Genomic DNA, 22,341 nt, shown 5'->3' with positions numbered 1-22,341 from the left:
GTGTAGATTAGTGTAAAAACATGTAGACTAATTATTCTTATGCGTAGTAAAATTGCATATTGTCGAAATGAACTAACAATTAATTTAATATTTTTAAAGATTGGCTACATAATTTAAATAATAGGACCTTAGGTATAATTGGTCTTATTCGTTTACCCAACATTTCGATTTAATAATATCGGTCGAGTTATACACATTGATTAAATTTAAATACAATCGAGGAAAGAGACGAAAACGAAAAAGTGGAGGCCTGAGGCCAGGGAATTGCACTCCAATTTATTTCAACAATGAGCGTGCGCGCTGCTTTGCTTGGCACTGGCAGTCCGACACTACAAACTAGTGTTGCATATCGGTAGTTAAGATGTTAGCCAAAGTATCGAATCTATCGATATTATTGTTACGTGTTAATACGATCGGTAGTTGCCCATGAGCAAAAGTATTAATACTATCGAGAGTATTGCAAAAAAATTACTTTTAATTCAGGCTAGAAAAATACTTGCATATTAAATCCTGAAATAGACTTTAAGGTCAACTATCGATAGTTCCTTGAAAAAATTATTGTGCTAACATGAGATGGAGGAGATTCATTATGAAAACTGCTTTTCGACGTTTTATAGAAATACAAATCAATACAATTGATATGCATATGAATTCAGTTTTATATCATGGTATGGAGACTTAGAAGGGGTTTTCAGTCTTGAAATAAATTTAAGTTACTGACAGTATTATGTTATACAGAATAATATACAAAGATATTCCATAAAAGCTGATTTACTATTAATACAATTAAGCATAAACTTGTTAGGTTATTCAACCAACACAAATATCAACTAGATGAAAAAAATATATAATTTATTTAAAAACAGTGCAATGTCCCTATGATTGAAAATAGTGAATGACTAATGATTAAATAAAATTACAATAAATAATAGGTTGGGGAAAAAGTTTCTTCGTATTTTATATGAAAATTCAAAAAGTTTTTTTTATAGTTTATTTACATTTGACTAAAGTATGTAGACTGACTATGACTAAATGGCACATTTTGTTCCATAACTTTTTGCCATCTTGTTGGTAGTGACATGATCCCATTGCTGTAAAAATTTTGGGGCTTCTGATCGAAAAACTGCGACAAGTGGTTTTGGCAGTCCTCTCGTGATGTTAACCTGACACTGCCTAAGGAATTCTGCAGAGACCGAAACAGATGAAAATCTGAAGGTGCAAGGTCAGGACGGACTATACGGCTATATTTATTCGATTAATCCAAATAAGCACCGTTTTTGTCTATGCACTTTTGGTATCTCAGTCTTATCTCAAGTTAATAGAACTCTTTACTAACAATACCATGGGGGCGAGCATCTATACTCTTTGAAGGCAGTTTGGATTATAGCTCATTGAACTTATTGTTTTGTTGTGCAGTAAGTGGTCTTGTTGTCGTAAAACAGCAGTGGCCTAAAGTGATTGACCCATTTAGATGGTTTAGTAGTTAGTTCTTTCTTCATAGTTTGTAGTTACTGACAATAGATGTGCCACTGTCAAAACCACTAGTCCACTAATTTTCATAGATGAGATCATCTTTGGATTGAACAATTTCTAGTGAGCCAGGTCTGCCTATTTGTTCAGGTGGTTTCTTCTAGGTCAAAGAAGAATGCTGCCATAAAATAACCACAATAGTGGAGCTTCAGTGGGGCATCACATCTTAAACTTTATCTTTAGCACCTGAAATACAAAATTTGACACTGAATAACATTGAAAAACAAATTTAAGAGCATAGATTACATATGTGTATTTAAATTAATAAATGTATTTCGCCGGATTGAGGTTTATTGAAAATTTAATAACAATAACCTCACCTAGACGATAAATTTATTATATCCAATTTATAAACACTTTAACAAATAAATAGTTAAGTGCAACAGTCATTGTTGATTGGAATAACTGTTTATCAATAATGTATTGTGTTAAATTATTATTTCTTTATGAGCAATCAGTCAACATTTTAAATTAATTATCTAAGCCCTCTAGATGAATTAAGACAAATTTGACATAAAATATTAGCTTAGGCAAGTTAAAAATTTGAATATTGGAAATAAAATAAAATGATATATACCTTTATTTTGCATATATTCTACAGCTGATAGTGACGCTGAGGAAGTACCTGAAGAAAAATAAAACATTAAGTAGGTATTCTAGCAATAATTAAAGAACAGTTATGAAGATAATTATCAGCCATCCAAGGAAGTTAATAATGCGTGGTAATCATGGTTGCGCATCTCATAAAGCATTTTAACATCATTTAATTTATTCAGTGAAATAAATCTACTAGTATTACTAAAACAATAATTGCAAAACAAAAATTTACCTTCTCATGTGTTAATTAAGCTGAACATTTTTATTCAGGTGAGCCTGTAATATAAAAACGATTATTAAAAACAAAAATAAAACACGAAATACATATTCCGACATACTTGAGACAAGAATAATACTTACATTTTTTTATTGTTTTTTTAAAGATTGTAAGAAATGTAACTCAATAAAAAGATATTTTTTTAGAATTATTTTATTGGAATACCACTGACTTTCCATCTGAGAATAATACACACAAATAGAAAGTCAATAGTAATGACAAAAATGTTTTTATCGCTTGCGACGAAGTTGGAGAGTGTTGCGTCTGATCCAGGCAGCACGTCGAGAACCACCCTTGGTTTGAGAGAAGCGGTGACCCTTTCCAAGGCCACGGGAACTCTTGCCTGCTGATGTGAGACCACGCATTTCACGGTGCTTGTGCACAGCGTTTACTATCCAGTTGATCTTAGGATCACGACGAATAGCCTGAAATACATATTACATTTACTTACAAGGCCTTTAAGTGAATTGTTTAAATTGGGATATAATAAAATTATCAGATAATACGGTAGGTGAGTATTCAGCAAAACCTTTCAGATTGGTGCATGACAAATTTGATCATCATATAAAATAATAAAGATACTTGAAAATTAAGAATATTTATATAGAGTATTAGTAGATGATTATTTTACCTTGTGTGAGGGATCAACTAAGATGACTTCAAAGTATTTGTAAGAAGAATCTTGAGCCACCCAGTATGAATTGAGTACACGGAGTCCTCCACAACGACGACCGACGCGTTCCTGTAATTAATAAAACTATTATGTATGGATCTTAAAAATTAATATAAATGAGTAAATTAAAAAGTGTATGCTTATTGTTTTTCTCTAAAAAAATGTAAGTTTCGATGAAGGTATCATTCACGTGGACATAACATAAGCTGTAAGTAATCGAAATACATGTGTGTATATTAAAAAAACAATACCTCTGCAATAGATTGTAGATTGCGAGTGGGTTTCAGTTGGTTTACTCCGTGGCTTTTAGGTTTGCCGTAAGTAGCACCCTTGGGGACTGGACGCTTGCGACCACCTCGTCGCACGCGGATTCTGAAGACAACATAACCTAAAAAAGAAAAAACCTTTAGCATACTTAGAGCCGACTGGGATGGTTTAAACAATATTCTTAGAAGTTCAAATAATATATAGGTCATTAGATTGGTGTCCTGATGCTTACCTTGCTTGGCGCGATATCCTAATCTCCTGGCTTTGTCTGGCCTCGTTGGCCTAGGAGCGCGGTGCATACGAGTTAATTGGCGGTATTGCCATACTCTTACACGTAAAAGGAAACGCATAACATCGCTCAGCTTTTTACGATACAACTCTTGAATATATCTGTAAGCGCCCATCTTGGGAAGCCTGTGGCAGACCTAGCAACAAAATCAATACAAATTGATCAGAAGTCACATCATCGGTCTGGCCACAAATGGGGCGATCCGAAACACTTAACAAACATGCCGTGGGGTATTTTCTGCAATCGAATTAATACGAAACACATTGATAAAATATACGTAACGTAACAACAGAAAGATAACTAACATAGCTTGAGAAGTCACAAAACACATTAATAAGTCTGGATTCAAAAGATATAAAAAGATTAAAAATTACACATACGTCTCGCGCACTCCACAGGTAATCAGGAAAAGAGAACTGTTACCGCTGAGATTGACAATCCGTAGTGGCTACTGGTAAGACTTTGTTGCCATTTGTAAGGCACACTATTCATAGTATTTTTAATTCAGGCAATACATTACAGCGCTATATATCTTAACTATCGAAGTGTAATTTAATTATTAATAATAATAAATAAAATCAAAGGACTTGTATTTAATACAAATAAATATACATATTTTCGTTTTACTCTAAGATTTTCTATGAGAACTTTTCATGATGGTTCTTTTCATAATCGATGAGGGTTTTCAATCGTGCATTTTTAGATTTACCTTTTTTTAAAAGCTGGTTTTTGTGAACTATAATGTTCAATATTTTTTGTTTTATATAATTTATTTTAGTTAGTAATTTAAACCCATCCTTAAAGTAAGTGAAATAAACCAAAAAAAAAAACGTTTTTACAGTTCTATAAAATTGGAGGAAGAAAATTTTTTTTTATCTATTCAATGTACGATCTAAAATATTTTTTATTCTATTACATAGTTTATTAATTAATATATTTTTTTTACATTGATAGGGCTAAATAATTTTTTATTATACACTAACAAAAACATTTGTGATCGCACATTGCATTGCATTGCATGTGCAGCATGGAGAACAAGGCAAATAATAGATTTAAACTAGTAATTAAGGCAAAAAAATGATTTCTGCGGCTTCGATTTGTTTAGGTCTATTGAAAAATTAGTGTTACATAACATGGTAAAGACTTTTGTAGCACCTGTGTTTTTAGAAGAAACATTTATGGACTTTTAGTTATCCTTAAAACAATATTATTACTGAAAAATTTGCTTCTACGTCGTGATGAAATTATTCAATTATTGATTTTCTCTGATATCCCCTCGCAACAAACAGCTCATGCGTGTATCACGACTGGACCTATAACTATAAATATTTTAAAGGGGTATCGATGATAGGGGAACGAATGCAGTTAGTGGCATTTTCGTTTTAAAATTCATAGTACATCGACGTATACAATATACATTACTATTTCTGTAGAATATCTCTAAAAATAAAATAAATGACTATAATAAACCTCGTATTTATAAAAAAATTATCGCGTATTGAAAGAGTTTTTTTTAATAAAGTGTTACCTCTTGAAAAAGGAAGGCAATTAAAAACATACTTTCAAACATTTTTACTATATTACAAATATGAAAAGAAAAACTCAATATATTCATAATACCAAACTTAAGGGCCATATTAGATCCACGTCTAAAATAAGTTCCATTGGTCGTAACTGCGCAAGTCCTTGTAAGTAAAAATGGCGAGAACAAATTTGCGGTGGTGCTTTAAAGAAAATATCAAAGACAATTTTTAAACAATTTACGACTAAGTGGCATGTTTAAACGAATGTATTGGTGTTTTAGTACTCTGAGCTGAAATTGTTAGTGTTAATAATCAGGAAAACATTTTAGTTTCATACAAATGCTGTGGACATTGTATTGATTTTATAAAAGAGCGGCCCCTGCGTAAAATGTGGGATATTGTAGATTACCCGATATGCACAGTAAGTATATAAATATATAATTTAACTGACGCAAATAGTTTTATATATGATTAAAACAAGAACCTAATTCGTTTAAAAATAGGTAAATTACGTTTGCTTACATTAACATTTAACAGAATTGGATGCGTTGTATTGTACTCTTATTATGATATACCCAGTTAAATCTAATATAAATATGTATTCGAAAACTAAAACTTTTCTTTATTTTGTTTGTGATAAAATTGGTCGATCACTCGAATAAATAATCTATGGTATTCATTATGGATTCGCAAAAATGGCTTTTGAATATTCGTGAAGTTGCCATCGCAACTTCGGAAGTAAAATTAAAGTGGATATAAATGGTAAATTTATGATTTGTTCATAGCTATTATCCTTCTTTGAATTGAATACAAGTAGTATTTGCATCGTTGGCTATTAATAATAGGATATATCATATAGCAGATAACGCATTTACGACCTTTTTCTTGACAATTTCACTGCTGCCTATTTTCGGTGTGCATTTCTTCAATTTGATTTTGTGGATCACTTTTCATTCTACTGCTAAGAAGGTACAACCTGTACTTTAAGTTAATATTTATCAAGTATATTACCAAGCCAACCAAGCTTGAGTACCAAAGTCGTTCTTAGACACAGTCTTCCGTTACCTAGTCATAGTCCTTCTGGAGTCTAATCTTAGTACCTTTTTTTTAATTTACAAAAAGATCTTGTTATTACTAGTAATTACCATATTATCCTACTTACATTAGCCTTACCCGAAGTTTTCTGTTACTTAAATTATATGAGATACTTTTTGTAGGACCGCGCGTATATACGTTGAGTAAAAATGTAGAGAATAACATAAAAAGTCAATAACGGCCTTTTGTGTTATATTTGCATGTTTATTACCTTTTTACATAACTTCGAAATAATAAAAAAATATTCTTAATACCGACAATTGTAAGTACAATCGTATATGTTGATTTTGAAAACGAATTTCGAAAACCGACATTTTCGACGAACCATATTTTGAGAATCGATTCAAAATTAAACTAAATTCTCGTGGAAGGATCTTATAAGAGTAAAAATTCAATTTAGTTAGGTATTAATTACAGCGATAAAAAAACTACAAGATAGAGGCTAAATGAAATATTACAATCATAATCACTTTTTTAAATTTACATTGTTATGCTTAGTGAAAATATGCATGCAATATGGATACAGCATCATGAAAATTACTGTAAAATCTATCAATAGAAAATAAGTTATATGTGATTATTTGAAATAAAATTTATAAAATAGCACATTATAAAAAAATAATTACTTTGAAATAGTTTTATAAATAACTAAGCAGTTAATTTCATAATCAAAAAATATAATATACTAAAAGTAGTCATGTTTCTGAACGACTTATTTCCATAAATTAACAAGAAAATTAGGACCCAGCGCCATCTTGAAAGCGTAATTGTTGTCATGTTTACGTTGTATGTGGAATCAGGAATATTTATTTCTAATAAAATAGGTGTGAAACGGTTTAATTATGTTTTGAAAGTATAGATAAGTAAATACTAATCACTGAACTTCTAAAAATAATGATTTTTTAATTATTTTCTATGTTAGTTATTGAAAAGTAGAATAGGCGCCAAATCGACGAATGATTAGTGTCGTTACTTTAATGTTTGACCATTTGTTTCGAATATGACTATTATTGCTCAATAAAAGTGTATTTGTGAATAACTCTTTCTTTTCAGAACAAATTTGATGTAACTGATCAGATTAAGTAAGTTAGCACAATGTTCTACGCACATTTTGTGCTGGCCAAAAAGGGCCCTTTGGCCAAAATTTGGTTGGCAGCTCATTGGGATAAAAAACTCACAAAAGCCCATGTATTCGAAACGAATATTGAAAAATCAGTTGATGGAATATTAAAGCCTAAAGTGAAGATGGCTTTAAGAACATCTGGTCATCTACTTTTGGGTGTGGTGAGAATATATTCAAGAAAGGCTAAATATCTATTGCAAGACTGTAATGAAGCCTTTGTTAAAATCAAGGTATGTTTACTAATATGAATACATAATTTAAACTCAGCCTGGTTTTCCCGAACTCCAACAATATTATACAAAAGTGTTGTATTTACTTATTCTATTTCAACCAGAAGTATTTTTTACAAAGGGTGTAAAACACTTTCAAACATAGACATAAAATTAGCCTTGTTATTTTTAAAATAGTTATTTTATATAAAGGCTTTTATAGAACTAACAGCCCAAAATGAAATTTGTATGTTCAATGGTTTTAGGTTACATTGTCGGAAACCATAATTGTTTAATCTGAGAAAGTTATACTAAAATATGCTTAAAAACAAAGCCAAATTATTATTATTTAAAATCTGAAACAATCACATAATCTGATTATTCTGATCTGAAATTATAAATCCATGACATCCTTGATTTATATATTTTGCATCAATTTTTTATTGAATGTGAATGAAGTAGTTTATTAAATATGAAATGAAAAATGTTTACATTTTTGAGTCCTTTTAGATGGCTTTCAGGCCTGGTATGGTTGATTTGCCAGAAGAACACAGAGAAGCAGCAATGAATGCTATTACTTTACCGGAAGTCTTTCATGACTTCGATACTGCAATGCCAGAGCTAAAGTAAGTGTTAAACCATGTTGATTGATATCTAAACAATGCTATAATCTCAAAGAAATATGTAAATTTTTATATAAAATCACCCATCAGAGATTCTACGGTCAAACAGTTACTTATTATTGTTATATTTAAGTTTGAAGGGTTAGTGAGCCAGTGTAACTTAAAGCACAAGATACAAAACATCTTGGCTATATGTTGGTATAATGGCCAATTTTACACATATTGCATAAAAAAAGGAAATATTTTTTATTAATTATTATTTTCTACAGTGAGGTTGATATTGAAGCTCAGTTTTCCCTAAATCAATCGAGAGCTGAAGAAATAACAATGCGCGAAGATTATGGCTCCTTGAATATGGTTACACATGATGATGGATTTGGTGACATGGGATTTGATACAGACAACCCAGATATCATGAGAGAAGCTATTGGAAATGATGGAGGACTGGAACAGGTTTGTAATTAGAAAAAACATACTAGAAAATATTATACAGTACATCATTATCTTAGTTTTAAAAATTATCTTGAAAACAGAATCCTATCACAAGAATGCTTTAAATTTTTATGGTAAATTGTACAGATACAGTACAGAAGACAAATATGTATTAATCATGCAACTTGATATGTAAATCATGCCAGCATAATCTTTATCAAATTATGCTTTAAGTTATAGTAAGACACAAATTAGATGTAGCATCGGAAAATGCCATGGAATGAAAATAAAACCGATTACTGCCGATTTACACAACCAATAGAAATAGCTCCCTATCGCGCCATTCGACGCTATTCGTCGCTATAGATTCACAAGTCAGAGAAAGCAAGAGCATGTACATCGACGCGTCAAATTGACGAATATATAAGGTCATATGATATTACAAGTTATTACGTTTGTGCAAAGATCATATTCGCGTGAGAAATAAATATTGATAATTTGGGATAGCGTACTTAATTCGGATGTGATCGGTTTTACGAATTTTGCCGATGCGACATCTAAGTTGTGTCGTACTATACTTGACTGAGTGGACTAATTTTAATTTTGTTTTTTATCATTTTCTTATGTTTTTAGAGTAACTTACTGTTTGCTGATGGGTCGTCATTGGAGCTGGCAGGCAAAGATGCAGGAGTGGCCAGTACTAGTGCTGCAGGAGTTCCTACTCTAGCTGCACCTTCACACGAACCAAGAATGGAGGCTGCTCCACATGGACCGATGGATGATGGCTTTGGAGGGACTATTGGCGATGTTGCGGATTTTGGACGTAAGTAGCTTTTGATTATTATTTATGTTGATTGATATGATTATTAATTTTTAATTTATATATTGGTTTTCATTTCTACATTTTAATTGAATTATATATTACTAGTGGTTCACCTGTGAAGCATTTTTTAAGATTTTTTTACAGTTGTCGAAACTTATGACAGATTTTGTTTTAATTAATTTAATTGTAAAGTGGAAGTTGAAGTTACTCATCTTTATTTGGCACCACAATTATGAAAACTTATTCATATTCAATCTCAAATAATATCATACATAATAATTAATAATGTACATGAGTTAGAATTAAGGTTTTTTGGGAACAATTTTGTTCTTTTTATACAGCCATCTTATATTATATATACATAACGTATATCAACACAACTATCTTATCAGTAACTTTTCCTGCTTTTTTAAAATTCTTACAAAGCAAAATAATTCTTTGTTAACTTGTAACAATTTATTGATTGCAATATTCTTTAATTTCCTGTAATTCTAAGGCATGAGTTCTTCAAAATGAGACCATAATCATTGTTTTATGTGCACCTTTCGTCCTATAATCACTATTGCTCAGTAATTAACTTAAATCTAAAATTAACCTTATTCCAAATGCCACTTAACATAAATATAGGTCCCTGATTATGTACCAATATAAGTCTCTAATGCTTTTTTCATAGAGTTATATTAGGTGAATCCATGTACTACTCATTTATTTTATATATTTAAGGCAATAAGGCCATAACAATTACAACCGATTATATAAGTAAGCTCACCAAAAAGAGCTGTATAGTATGTTTTATTTGTGAAGCTGGTCACTGTGATTAAGATAGATATGTACTCAGATAGATGAACTGATATGTAACTTCTTAACAATAATATGTTTAATTTTAGATAGATCTAAATGAGTTTATTTTTGTATCGGTAACAGATGCCGGAGGTCTATTCGAGGGTGACCTCTTCGGCGACGTGACCGCTGGTAGCTCGACCGGAGGCGCCGGCACCGGTCTACCGGGAACTTCCACTCAGCCTCAGTCGTTGCAGGTAACGAGTTGCACAGTCTAAATATCTATAATAGTATTGTTATGAATGATTATGATATTACTTGGTGGTAGGGCTTTGTGCAAGCCCGTCTGGGTAGGTACCACCCACTCATCAGTTATTCTACCGCCAAACAACAGTACTCAGTATTGTTGTGTTCCAGTCTGAAGGGTGAGTGAGCCAGTTTAACTACAGGCACAAGGGACATAACATCTTAGTTCCCAAGGTTGGTGGCACATTGACGATGTAAGGAATAGTTAATAATTCTTACAGCGTTAATGTCTATGGGCGATGGTGACCACTTACCATCAGGTGGCCCATATGCTCGTCCGCCAACCTATACCATAAAAAAAAAAGAATGATGATTGCAGTGAATAAGAGGTACTTACTATGCGTGTTGCGCAGGCTGAGATCGAGGCGGCGGGCGGCAGCGCGCGCGAGCCCGACGCGCCGCCCGACGCCGACCCCGAGTCCGACGACGAGATGCCGCACTACGACGCGCCGCCCTCGCCCGCCTCGCCGCCCTCGCCCGCGCACAGGTACGCCGCCGCGGACCGACGATTACTCGCCGTCCTATACATTCGTCTCCGCGTATTTTGTATTGTTAAATATTTGTTTTTTTTTTTTTTTTTTTTTTTTTTATATGGCTTTTATTAGTGCTGAAAAGGCACAGATTATTTCGCCAATGTCACGTGCGATGGAGAAGACACGATGGAGATTGATCGGTTCGGTCGAGATTACATGCTCAAATTAATTTTGAAGGCATAATAGCACTAGACGAATTGGAGACCCATAACCTAAAACAACACAACAATAATAATTACATAAAAAGTTCATAAAATAAGGCAACTACTATTAAAAAGCATAACAACAATCACAAAATAATTTACAACTTAATCTTATTACTAAATATTTGTTATAGAGAGTCGAGATGGCCCAGTGGTTAGAACGCGTGCATCTTAACCGATGATTGCGGGTTCAAACCCAGGCAAGCACCGCTGATTCATGTGCTCAATTTGTCTTTATCATTCATCTCGTGCTCAGCGGTGATGGAAAATCATCGTGAGGAAACCTGCATGTAACAAATTTCATAGAAATTCAGCCACATGTGTATTCCAGCAACCCGCATTGGAACAGCGTGGTGGATTATGTTCCAAACTCTCTCCTTAATGGAAGAGGAGGCCTTATCTCAGCAGTGGGAAATGTACAGGCTGTTACTTTACTTTTTTTTTTAAATATTTGTCACTCCGGTCTCAGCTGGGGAGGATCACCTCCACATGAAAGTGAAACTCCGAGGTCGGATGACGCCGGCCTCATGCCCCCGCCTGCCGCGCCGAGACCTCCGTCTACTAGACCGATGGTAAGTTGTATAAATAAACATATACATGTATATATGTTACGCAGATGCACTATCATTGACCCTTTGAAATAATAAGTGTCTCTAAGTAGTATTGGAAATTATTGTAAAGTTTTTTCCAAATAGGAAGTGGATTGCGTCGATACTGTAGCGGAGGAACCGCCACCGGCGGAAGCTCCCGCCACCCCGGCCCCTGCTATCGATTCTACAACGTTGCTCCAGAATGATGAGGAGTCATTTGCTCTGGCACCTGTGGATGCTACTGTTCTTAAAGGTATTCATTCGCTAGATAAAAATTAATAAAATTACTTTAACAATTAAGTATTTTTGACTAACATGTAACCATATCGGGCCATTTGCCACAGAATTTATTGTCATACTTAATGTATTATAAAAGTATGTTTTTATGTGTAGTGATAGAAAAATCTTAAATATACTATTTAATTTCTATAGGAATTACAAAAGCTAAGAGAAAGCGTAAGCTCATCGTTGACGAAGTTAAGAATATATCCGGAGAGGAAATGAAGAACCAGCTGAGCAACACATCAGACATTGTCACCACATTAGATTTGGCGCCGCCCACTAGACGACTCATGCACTGGAAAGAGACCGGGGGTGTTGAGAAATTGTTCACTCTGCCGGCCAGGCCTATACCTTCTAGAGTATTATTCAAGGTAAAATTATTTTTAGTATCTTTCGCCAAGAAATACTTGTAGGTATACCCAATGGTGATTTATTGTAAACACTAAAGCCAAATACGACGAATTTGACGACCTCCGTGGTCGAGTGTGTACACCGGTTTTCATGGGTACACCACTCCGAGGTCCCGGGTTCGATTCCCGGCCGAGTCGATATAGATTATCATTAGTTTTCTATGTTGTCTTGGGTCTGGGTGTTTGTGGTACCTTCGTTACTTTTGATTTTCCATAACACAAGTGCTTTAGCTACTTACATTGGGATCAGAGTAATGTATGTGATGTTGTCTCATATATATTATTATTTATTTAAATAATATACTCATATTCCAACTCGAAAGTATTTTATAAAAGAGAAGGTTCACGCTCTTACCCATGTTTGCAGAAATACCAGCGCAATATGACGCTGCGCACGGACGCCGACGACGGCGAGGCGCGCTCGCCCGACCCCGAGCCGCCCGTCGCGCGCCGCGCCGCTCGCAAGCGCCGACACGAGGAGGTGGGTGGGGCACGCACGCACCACGCACTCGAGGGGAGACTGATTTTTCATGGTCATTATCACCGTTTCAGACCATTCAACCGCCGGAAACCCCGGCACCGACTCCTCAGCAGGACTTGGAACCCCCCACTCCGATACCGCAGGAATATGAACCTTCAGTCGGTGAGTCGCCGACGATTATGCATCGTTTTCCACTAATCGATCTAATTCCTTTTTGTACTATCTCAAACTCTTTCTAATGTTCAAAGATAATGATAATAAAAATGAAACCTTCGCTTAGTGATGGTGCGTCTGTAACCTTCTCGCTGTGTCCGACTAAAACTTTCACTCCTCTATGCTTTGTATTAACTCGCGTATGAAAAGTATGAGCTTCCGATAGTAAGGCAAATATGATAGTATAGTAGGACACAAATTAGATGTAGCATCGGAAAATGCAATGAAATGAAAATAAAACCGATTACTACCGATTTACACAACCAATAGAAATAGCTCCCTATCGCGCCATTCGACGCTATTCGTCGCTATAGATTCCCGCGTCAGTTATACCCAAGAATCATCGTCAAATTGACGAATTTATTAGTTCATACGATATTACAAGTTATTACGTTCGTGTAAAGATCATATTCACATAAGAAATAAATATTGATAATTTGGGATGGCGTACTCAATTCGGATGTGATCGGTTTTACGAATTTTGCCGATGCTACATCTAAGTTGTGTCATACTATACCTTACGGTCGGTAAGCTCATGCGTCACGCGCGGTGCTAACGTGGTGTGGTGGCAGAGGCGGAGGGCGAGCGCGGGGCGGCGCCCTACGCGTCGCCGCGACACGACGACGTGGAGCCGCCCAGCACGCCAGGTACTAACCCGCACTACTCACTGCTCACTACTCACTGCTCACTACTCACTGCTCACTACTGACTACTCACTGCTCACTACTCACTGCTCACTACTCACTGCTCACTACTCACTGCTCACTACTCACTGCTCACTACTCACTGCTCACTACTCACTGCTCACTACTCACTGCTCACTACTCACTGCTCACTACTCACTGCTCACTACTCACTGCTCACTACTCACTGCTCACTACTCACTGCTCACTACTGACTACTCACTGCTCACTACTCACTGCTCACTACTCACTGCTCACTACTCACTGCTCACTACTCACTGCTCACTGCTCACTACTCACTACTCACTGCTCACTACTCACTGCTCACTACTCACTGCTCACTACTCACTGCTCACTACTCACTGCTCACTACTCACTGCTCACTACTGACTACTCACTGCTCACTACTCACTGCTCACTACTCACTGCTCACTACTCACTGCTCACTACTCACTACTCACTGCTCACTACTCACTGCTCACTACTCACTGCTCACTACTCACTGCTCACTACTCACTGCTCACTACTCACTGCTCACTACTCACTACTCACTGCTCACTACTCACTGCTCACTACTCACTGCTCACTACTCACTGCTCACTACTCACTGCTCACTGCTCACTACTCACTACTCACTGCTCACTACTCACTGCTCACTACTCACTGCTCACTACTCACTGCTCACTACTCACTGCTCACTACTGACTACTCACTGCTCACTACTCACTGCTCACTACTCACTGCTCACTACTCACTACTCACTACTCACTGCTCACTACTCACTGCTCACTACTCACTGCTCACTGCTCACTACTCACTACTCACTGCTCACTACTCACTGCTCACTACTCACTGCTCACTACTCACTGCTCACTACTCACTGCTCACTACTCACTGCTCACTGCTCACTACTCACTACTCACTGCTCACTACTCACTGCTCACTACTCACTGCTCACTACTCACTGCTCACTACTCACTGCTCACTACTGACTACTCACTGCTCACTACTCACTGCTCACTACTCACTGCTCACTACTCACTGCTCACTACTCACTACTCACTGCTCACTACTCACTGCTCACTACTCACTGCTCACTACTCACTGCTCACTACTCACTGCTCACTACTCACTGGTCACTACTCACTGGTCACTACTCACTCGACATACAATATTGAATATGCAATTAATTACTATGTACGCTTGATGCACAGCTAACTAAAACAATATATGAAGACTTTTTGTGAATTAATAAATCAAATCATAAAAAGTCATCAAATATTTATCTGGGTCTGTTAGAAAATATGTTGTTATACATGTATTGGTGCTTTGTTGTAAATTTTCTTTGCCTCATATATAAACATCCCGGCTAAAAATTAACAAATAATACAACAATCATAATCATAATATATTATATAACAAAAAAAATTCTATTCATAGAATATAGTGATTGCTATCACAACATTAATAAATATTTAATCACAAAAGTGTGTACGTGCAATAATCATTGAATCAAAAAAAATAATTATTCTAAATATATTTGATGCAATGCGATGCAATTAAAGTATACATATTTTATCAAGTAAAATTAATGAAACGACGCTTTTCGACGAAGATCTTGGACACAATTAGATTTTTTTCGCAAGTAGTGTTTTCAGGATGGAAAAAATTTGACCCCATTTAATTATCTTTAGAAGGGCATGCAAAAGTCTGATTCCAATAATTACTTACCAGACTATAAGAATAAAATGGAAGTCCGGGAAATAAGGCTAAAGCCTTTTTTCTTCATTAAATTAATTCCTTAGTTTACCATAACTGATAAGCATAAAAAATGTAAATCCGAAATTGGCTTCTGTTTGGACAATGTATTTTTCTTTTATTAATTACTTTTGTATAAGCTGTGGATTTTGTTACAAATAAATAAACAAATAAACAAATAAAGAATTCTCTGATGCTTCGCATTTCGAGTCGTGCAAACTCGTTGCTCGTCATTTGTACCCTTAGATCTTTTAAATTACGTAAATAAGTTCAATAAACAGGGCGATTAAAGAGGGAGGTTAACATGTATTATAAATGTAAATAGCATTTTCACAGCAGAAATATTATACATTTTCTTTTCACTTTTCAAAGTTGTATAATATAGAACCTCATTGTACCCACATGAAGCCGGAAAGGGTAGCTAACTATAAATAAAATTTATTTAGTTATTTAGCCACTTTCTATAGTGGAACTAACTATTCAAATGTGGTCTTTGGTTTTGGTCATTACTAAAAAAATATTTAAGTTGTGAAAATAAGCAAAATCTATCGAATTATTTAAGGTATGCTGAGTTCTCTCGGGGCACCTCTCACACCTGGTGTACTGGGACCTCTGACTCCGGGTACATTGCTTCAAGGCGGACTCACGCCCGGTAGTTTACAACATGGGTCTATGACGCCAGGTGAAACATCTTTCACTATTTTTTTTTACATTTATGTAATTAACAATTATACAAAAAAAATGCAATGAAATAAATTATGTGTGTATAATTTTTGTACTTGAATATTAAATATTACATTTCTTGTTCAGGTGGATTAACTCCTGCTGGACTTCAACATGGTGACCAACAAGTAGATTTAGGATTGTCGGGAGCTTTACATGGAGGTAACTATTAAATAGAATTCAGTAGGGGTTGCTCAGAATACAAAATTATAAATGTACCAAAACCAACATCAATAATTTAATTTGATTGCTTCTTTTAAGCTGACTTATGTTTAATTGATATTGCAACCTATATAAAATTATTAATTATAACAGAAAATAATGTTTTGTTTTCTGTTTAGGCATGACCCCAGGTGGCATGACTCCAGGTGGTATGACGCCGGGTGGTATGACGCCAGGTGGCATGACGCCAGGCAGAATGACTCCAGGTGGTATGACACCTGGTCTGGGCTTAGATGGTGGTATGACTCCTGCAGGTTTGCATCATGGTACCATGACGCCAGGTATGCAAATATATTCACATATTGATTAGAGTTTGAATAATACGAGTCCTATAAAATTTTTCTGTATAAAAAAAACTGACTGCATTTTTCTAGGAGGACTAGATCACGGTGGTATGACACCTGCAGGACTTCAGCACGGAGGAATGACTCCAGCGGGATTGCAGCACGGAGGCATGACGCCCGCGGGATTGCAGCACGGTGGTATGACTCCAGCTGGTCTGCAGCACGGTGGTATGACTCCCGCTGGTCTGCAGCACGGTGGTATGACTCCAGCGGGCCTCCAGCACGGTGGCATGACGCCTGCGGGACTTCAGCACGGAGGCCTCACGCCGGCCGGTCTACAACACGGTGGCATGACGCCCTCGGGTAAGTAACCAAGTCGGTTAATAAATTGAGTTGACATATATTAATTCGATGACAATAGCATGGAACACTGCTCTCTTATTCGTTTTTAGAGCAATTTTTGTGCATAGCCTCATCGACCTAAAGTTCTCGATGGCTCGGTATTAACATGGTGAGGACGTTTAAATAAAACTAATTATAACGGATGAATCGCGTATATTAATTATTTTTAAACATCCCGACGTTTCGAGCACTTTGGAGTGTTCGTGGAGTCTACCCGTGACCACCCGTGACACCAATGTGTAATAATCGCGAAAATTTAAGACAACATTATGGTGGGGACGCTCGGCAGGGCTGCAGCACGGCGCGCTGCTGTCGCACAGCATGGAGCTGCCGATGATGCCGCAGATGGGCGGCGAGCACCCGCTGCTGCAGTCCGTGACGCCGCACGCGCACCACGCGCACCACGCGCACCACGACCTGCACACGGGGCCCATGGAGCCGCTGCCGCTGCCGCTCGACCACACGGACTACCAGGTCAGAGACATTACTATGGTCGGGTTTGTTGACCTCGATGAGAAAAAGATTAAGCCAGCTCATTTCCATTTCACAATATGTTATGCAACTAATATTGTTGTGATTTACAAAACGTGTTAGTAAAAACAAATAAAAATTATTCTAATATTTATTCTTTTGATAAAATATATATCAAAATGCTTATAAAAAAGTTACTTTTGTGTTTATGGTGTGTTTCGTGGTAATTACTAACAAATAACCTAAGTGCCTATAGTGAGTGCGTAATCTTCATCAATTTGACTTTTAATGTCCATGTTACACAAACATAGGATTGGATTTTCTATGTTTGTAAACATTGAAGCATATAAGCTACCATACCATAGTCAAAACTATAAATCACGAAGATATCACTAGATGCGGTAAGATCATTAATAGTAATAGTTTTTGTAGAAACAGTTATTTATTTTTGCTTTTTTGTGTTCATCAATGATTGCATTGCGATTGTTTTTTTTTTGTACGCGTACACGCGCGTCCATATATATATATATGTTAAATGTTCTTTGAGTAGACATCTGACAAAGCGTGTGATATTTTTTTATTATAGTTGTTTGATACGTAGCTCACTACTCATATCAATGACCAAGTTTGCATCACTCTATTTCAGAACGGCATGCAAATGACGAACCTGGGATACGACGAGCAGCACGGACAGCACAGCCCTCAGCACGACTACGACCTGCCGCTGAGCGTCGAGAACGTAAGTAGGGGGGCGGGCGACGGGGGGGGGGGGGTGACGGCCGGCGTTGTTTATACAAGGTGGTTGTGTGCGTGGTGTGTGAATGAGTTTTGTACATATCTCGGAAATCTATCAATTATCTGATTTTGCGTTTAATTGTTGCGTGTATACAGCCCAAACTGAATGCGTCTCGATTTTTCGGTTTGTATCCATTTCGGTTCATTTCTTGACTTGAAATTATGTAAAATTTCCAAAATTGAAGCATTAAGAATGCCTGGAACTGTTTATTAAGTTAAGTTACATTTAGAAATTTTTGTAAGAATGTATTTAAGAGTGACGGGCGGGGCACTAACGAACGCTCTGCGCAGGCGGAAGATGGCGAGCGCGAGACGCGCGAGGCGGGCGAGACGGAGGAGCAGTTCGAAGAGCGCGTGCTCAACAGACGCGCGGCGCAGCTGTTCGCTGCTCTGCGCGGCAAGCTGGCAGCGCAACTGGCGCTCGCCTTCGCCGACCTGGCGCCGCCGCACAACAACCGCAAGCAGGTGCGCGCATGCCCGACACGTGCTTGTTGCTCTTTTCGTTTGACGTCTTCTATATTTGGACACGTGCTGGTTTTACTTTTCGTTTGACGTCTTCTATATTTGAACTTTGTTTATATCCCCGTAGGTGGCGCAAAAGTTCTACAGTTTGCTAGTTCTCAAGAAGCATCAGATGCTAAAACTAGAGCAGAACGAGACTTACGGACCTATAACTATAACGAAGGGTGCACAGTTCGAAACGGAGGCGATTTAGTTAAGTTTTTTGTACGAGCGAGACGGAAATATCAGTTAGATATAAAAAGGGTATTTTTAATATGATTGGTGACTCTTCGCGGTTAGTTCCCTTTGGAGTAGATTGAGCCAAAAATGTTATGTGTAAGTGAGGCCGATTCGAATTCATAGAAACCTATTTTGGACCAAAATAATATATTACATGCGAGCTGATCTGAAAATCAGATGGCATTTAAATTTACTTGACTAAAATGTACATATAAATTAAAAAAAATTAAACAACTCCTATTGACACGAATATATAAAAACATATACAATCAAAAAATCTAATGATCATGGAAATATAATAAGTACGCGAAAAGTACTATCAAGAATATCACATAAATACTTCATATTTTCGTTCATTTCGAACGCAGCCCAAATGTAGTTAAGTCATGAAAATCGAACATACATAATCGAAATTATATTTTTATGTGCTTTCTTCTTTACTTATTATATTTCAATGGTTTTATATAATATGCTTTTTAAGTTTGATGTTGCATGCCTATCTGTCATTTCAGTAACAAATACTGTACGAATAATGTTTTACACTTTTCTTTAGTTGGCTGCAAAGATATGTGTGTGTGTGTGTTATTTTATTTTTTATTTTACGTATTTATACAAATTTGAATTTAATGTGGTTAAGTATTAAAAGGGGATTTGACTTTACATTTAGGGCAGTTTCTATGGACTCGATCGCTTGAAGAGTGCAGTGTTTATTGCAGTCCGTTGATGACGTGTAGGGAAATGCCTTAAGTTGTTTTGCTGTAGTTATAAGTAAGATTATTGTGTTTAAATTGTTTATAGCTTTCCCCTCAAGATATTGATATATTGTTAAATGATACATAAAGTAAATAAAGGGAGTTATCCATTGGTGAATAAATGATTGATCATGTTTATGAAAGGACAGAATCAGTGTAGTGATAAAAATCTAAAAAACACTATATTCGCCACACTAGGAAGTGGTCTCCTGCTACTTTCATTAGCTATAAAAATATGCCTATATAAAGTAACTTATTAATACACATCATTTTCTAGAACATTAAATTAAAAATTATCTAATCGTATGATCAAAAAAACCGCCGACGCTATCATATCAGGTGACACTGCCAATGGGTCACCCCTTCGAGTGTTCTGTTCTCATTGTTTCTAGAGCAATGAATACGTTGTGTAACGTAAACTTGTCTTTCAAGACCCCAAACAATACACGAGATGCCGACAACGCGGACACAGAGAGATTGTATCTCGAGTGACGACATCTTTTGTATTGCTTTGATAGATGTTAAAAGCGAGGGTAAACAATCATTAATTGCCTTAAATTTTGTTATTGTTAGAAATATTTTAATGTTAAAAACCATTCTGCGTGTAAATTACGTGTAACATACTTGACTTCGAAGACTTTCTAGTGATAACAGTATATTTTATTTAAACCGATCACTTTCGATTTATAGTAGAGAATGTAATAAAGAAAATTATGTACAAGTAGTCTTAAGAGGTAACTGAGAAACACCAAATAAAATCATGCAGACAATGTCTATTACAAGAAGATTTAAATATATTTACATGTTTATACAAGGTGGTTGTGTGCGTGGTGTGTGAATGAGTTTTGTACATTTCTCGGAAATCTATCAATTATCTGATTTTGCGTTTAATTGTTGCGTGTATACAGCCCAAACTGAATGCATCTCGATTTTTCGGTTTGTATCCATTTTGGTTTATTTCTTGACTTGAAATTATGTAAAATTCCAAAATTGAAGCATTAAGAATGCCTGGAACTGTTTATTAAGTTAAGTTACATTTAGAAATTTTTGTAAAAATGGATTTAAGAGAATACCTCCGTCGCTACTACAAACCACGCAAACAGTGCGGTCTGCTAATACACACGGGGGTACTCGCTTAGATGCTTTTCAGTGAAATTATTTGCAATAAATTTGTTGATATAACGTCTTTATCTTTGATTACCTATACATTACGCCTCGCCTTATTTGTTACGGAAGCTGTTGCTGCGCTTGTGTTTGTTATGCTTTACATGTTCTCTGCATGGATTCTTAAGAACGAATTTCAAACATATTGTTCGTACAATATTGGCCATCAATCCGTCTACATTGACTGAACCTGCTACAGATTTAGTATCTTATGGTCATTGTATGACCATAACATGCTAAATCTATTAATATTAGTACACATAATGTACCCATATTAAAGACATATACGACACTTGTTCTAATTTTATTGCTTCTGAACTTTTATTTCTAAAATACAAATTTAAGTAATAAGTTTCACCTAAGTGTTACCACAAAAAAAATAAGCATGTTGATGTCGGATATTATTTTACCTAAAGACTAAAGCCAAGTGGCTAAACATTTTCTTATTTATATACTTTTGCTTTATATCTGTATCCATTGATTGGCTAATATAATACTCATTAACATAACATGTTTACCCCAAAAATTAGATAGGTATTAATATCCTGTTAATATTAAATATTTAACCTGAAACAGTTTCATACACAGTTACACACCAATAATTATATTATTTTGGTGTCTCGGGAACTGATCTCGCCTGTTGTATGTATTAAATACGAACTATTTAAATAATAATCAAATACAATTATTTTTTTCCAGTAGAATGATTTTTTTTAAGAATAGGCTATTTGACTAGTTTTTAAAATCCATTTTATATTATTTAGTAGAGGTTAACCCAGTAAAAGTAGATTTTTTTTATTTCTAGTACATATTTGCCGAAATATATCATATTAAAAATTCCATATTAAATAGCGCGCGAAAACCCTACTTGGACAATATGGCGCTGCAATGGGGTCAGTGACGTCACCTTGCTTTATTTTAATCTGGGGTACATATAGTAGAAAAGCAAGGTTTACAACAAAGTGACTTCATCATAAACCCGGCCAATCAGGAGCGTTTTGTGTCACGTGACAAACGTTTGAAAAAATGCATTTTTATTTATTGATTTTTGAATAAATTTAGTATTATTTTCAAGTTTCGTTAGTAA

At 35.7% G+C, this 22,341-nt stretch overlaps 2 protein-coding genes across 4 annotated transcripts; one reads left to right on the top strand and one right to left on the bottom strand.

Annotated features, from left to right (window-relative positions):
- Window positions 1-1,305: 1,305 nt before the first annotated feature.
- LOC124535190 (60S ribosomal protein L15) lies at window positions 1,306-4,119 on the bottom strand. The gene is made up of 7 exons (XM_047111291.1): window positions 4,014-4,119; window positions 3,577-3,769; window positions 3,329-3,465; window positions 3,036-3,146; window positions 2,360-2,829; window positions 2,108-2,155; window positions 1,306-1,716 (listed from the first exon to the last, which is right to left on the bottom strand). The coding sequence occupies exons 2-5, from the start codon at window positions 3,746-3,748 to the stop codon at window positions 2,635-2,637; spliced, it is 615 nt and encodes a 204-aa protein (XP_046967247.1). The 5' UTR covers window positions 3,749-3,769; window positions 4,014-4,119; the 3' UTR covers window positions 1,306-1,716; window positions 2,108-2,155; window positions 2,360-2,634.
- A 1,204-nt stretch (window positions 4,120-5,323) lies between these two features.
- LOC124535043 (double-strand-break repair protein rad21 homolog) lies at window positions 5,324-21,272 on the top strand. Of its 3 annotated transcripts, none has more exons than XM_047111068.1 (20): window positions 5,324-5,577; window positions 7,305-7,604; window positions 8,094-8,209; window positions 8,476-8,659; window positions 9,272-9,461; window positions 10,386-10,498; window positions 10,901-11,034; window positions 11,753-11,855; window positions 11,979-12,126; window positions 12,306-12,526; window positions 12,933-13,046; window positions 13,118-13,208; window positions 16,263-16,382; window positions 16,511-16,585; window positions 16,765-16,926; window positions 17,020-17,292; window positions 17,621-17,805; window positions 18,449-18,541; window positions 18,889-19,062; window positions 19,187-21,272. In XM_047111068.1, the coding sequence occupies exons 2-20, from the start codon at window positions 7,347-7,349 to the stop codon at window positions 19,310-19,312; spliced, it is 2,880 nt and encodes a 959-aa protein (XP_046967024.1). In that variant the 5' UTR covers window positions 5,324-5,577; window positions 7,305-7,346; the 3' UTR covers window positions 19,313-21,272. The 3 variants fall into 3 exon arrangements, with proteins under 3 accessions (XP_046967024.1, XP_046967023.1, XP_046967025.1); XM_047111067.1 differs by lacking the exon at window positions 5,324-5,577 and adding an exon at window positions 6,982-7,075; XM_047111069.1 differs by lacking the exon at window positions 5,324-5,577 and adding an exon at window positions 7,097-7,114.
- The last annotated feature ends 1,069 nt before the right edge of the window (window positions 21,273-22,341 follow it).

Source organism: Vanessa cardui, chromosome 14, assembly GCF_905220365.1.
Source record: "Vanessa cardui chromosome 14, ilVanCard2.1, whole genome shotgun sequence".
Classification (NCBI taxonomy): Eukaryota; Metazoa; Arthropoda; class Insecta; order Lepidoptera; family Nymphalidae; genus Vanessa; species Vanessa cardui.
This window is presented reverse-complemented; position numbering and strand designations above follow the sequence as displayed.

What these genes read in the sequence shown, in the direction of transcription:
- LOC124535190 (XM_047111291.1), bottom strand. Translation starts at nt 3,748, where the DNA reads ATGGGCGCTTACAGATATATTCAAGAGTTGTATCGTAAAAAGCTGAGC. An exon ending in AGGATATCGCGCCAAGCAAG is followed by an intron (nt 3,466 to 3,576) that starts GTAAGCATCAGG and finishes TTTCTTTTTTAG; the next exon opens with GTTATGTTGTCTTCAGAATC. An exon ending in TAGTTGATCCCTCACACAAG is followed by an intron (nt 2,830 to 3,035) that starts GTAAAATAATCA and finishes TATGTATTTCAG; the next exon opens with GCTATTCGTCGTGATCCTAA.
- LOC124535043 (XM_047111068.1), top strand. Translation starts at nt 7,347, where the DNA reads ATGTTCTACGCACATTTTGTGCTGGCCAAAAAGGGCCCTTTGGCCAAA. An exon ending in CTTCTAGAGTATTATTCAAG is followed by an intron (nt 12,527 to 12,932) that starts GTAAAATTATTT and finishes CCATGTTTGCAG; the next exon opens with AAATACCAGCGCAATATGAC. An exon ending in CGCACAACAACCGCAAGCAG is followed by an intron (nt 19,063 to 19,186) that starts GTGCGCGCATGC and finishes ATATCCCCGTAG; the next exon opens with GTGGCGCAAAAGTTCTACAG.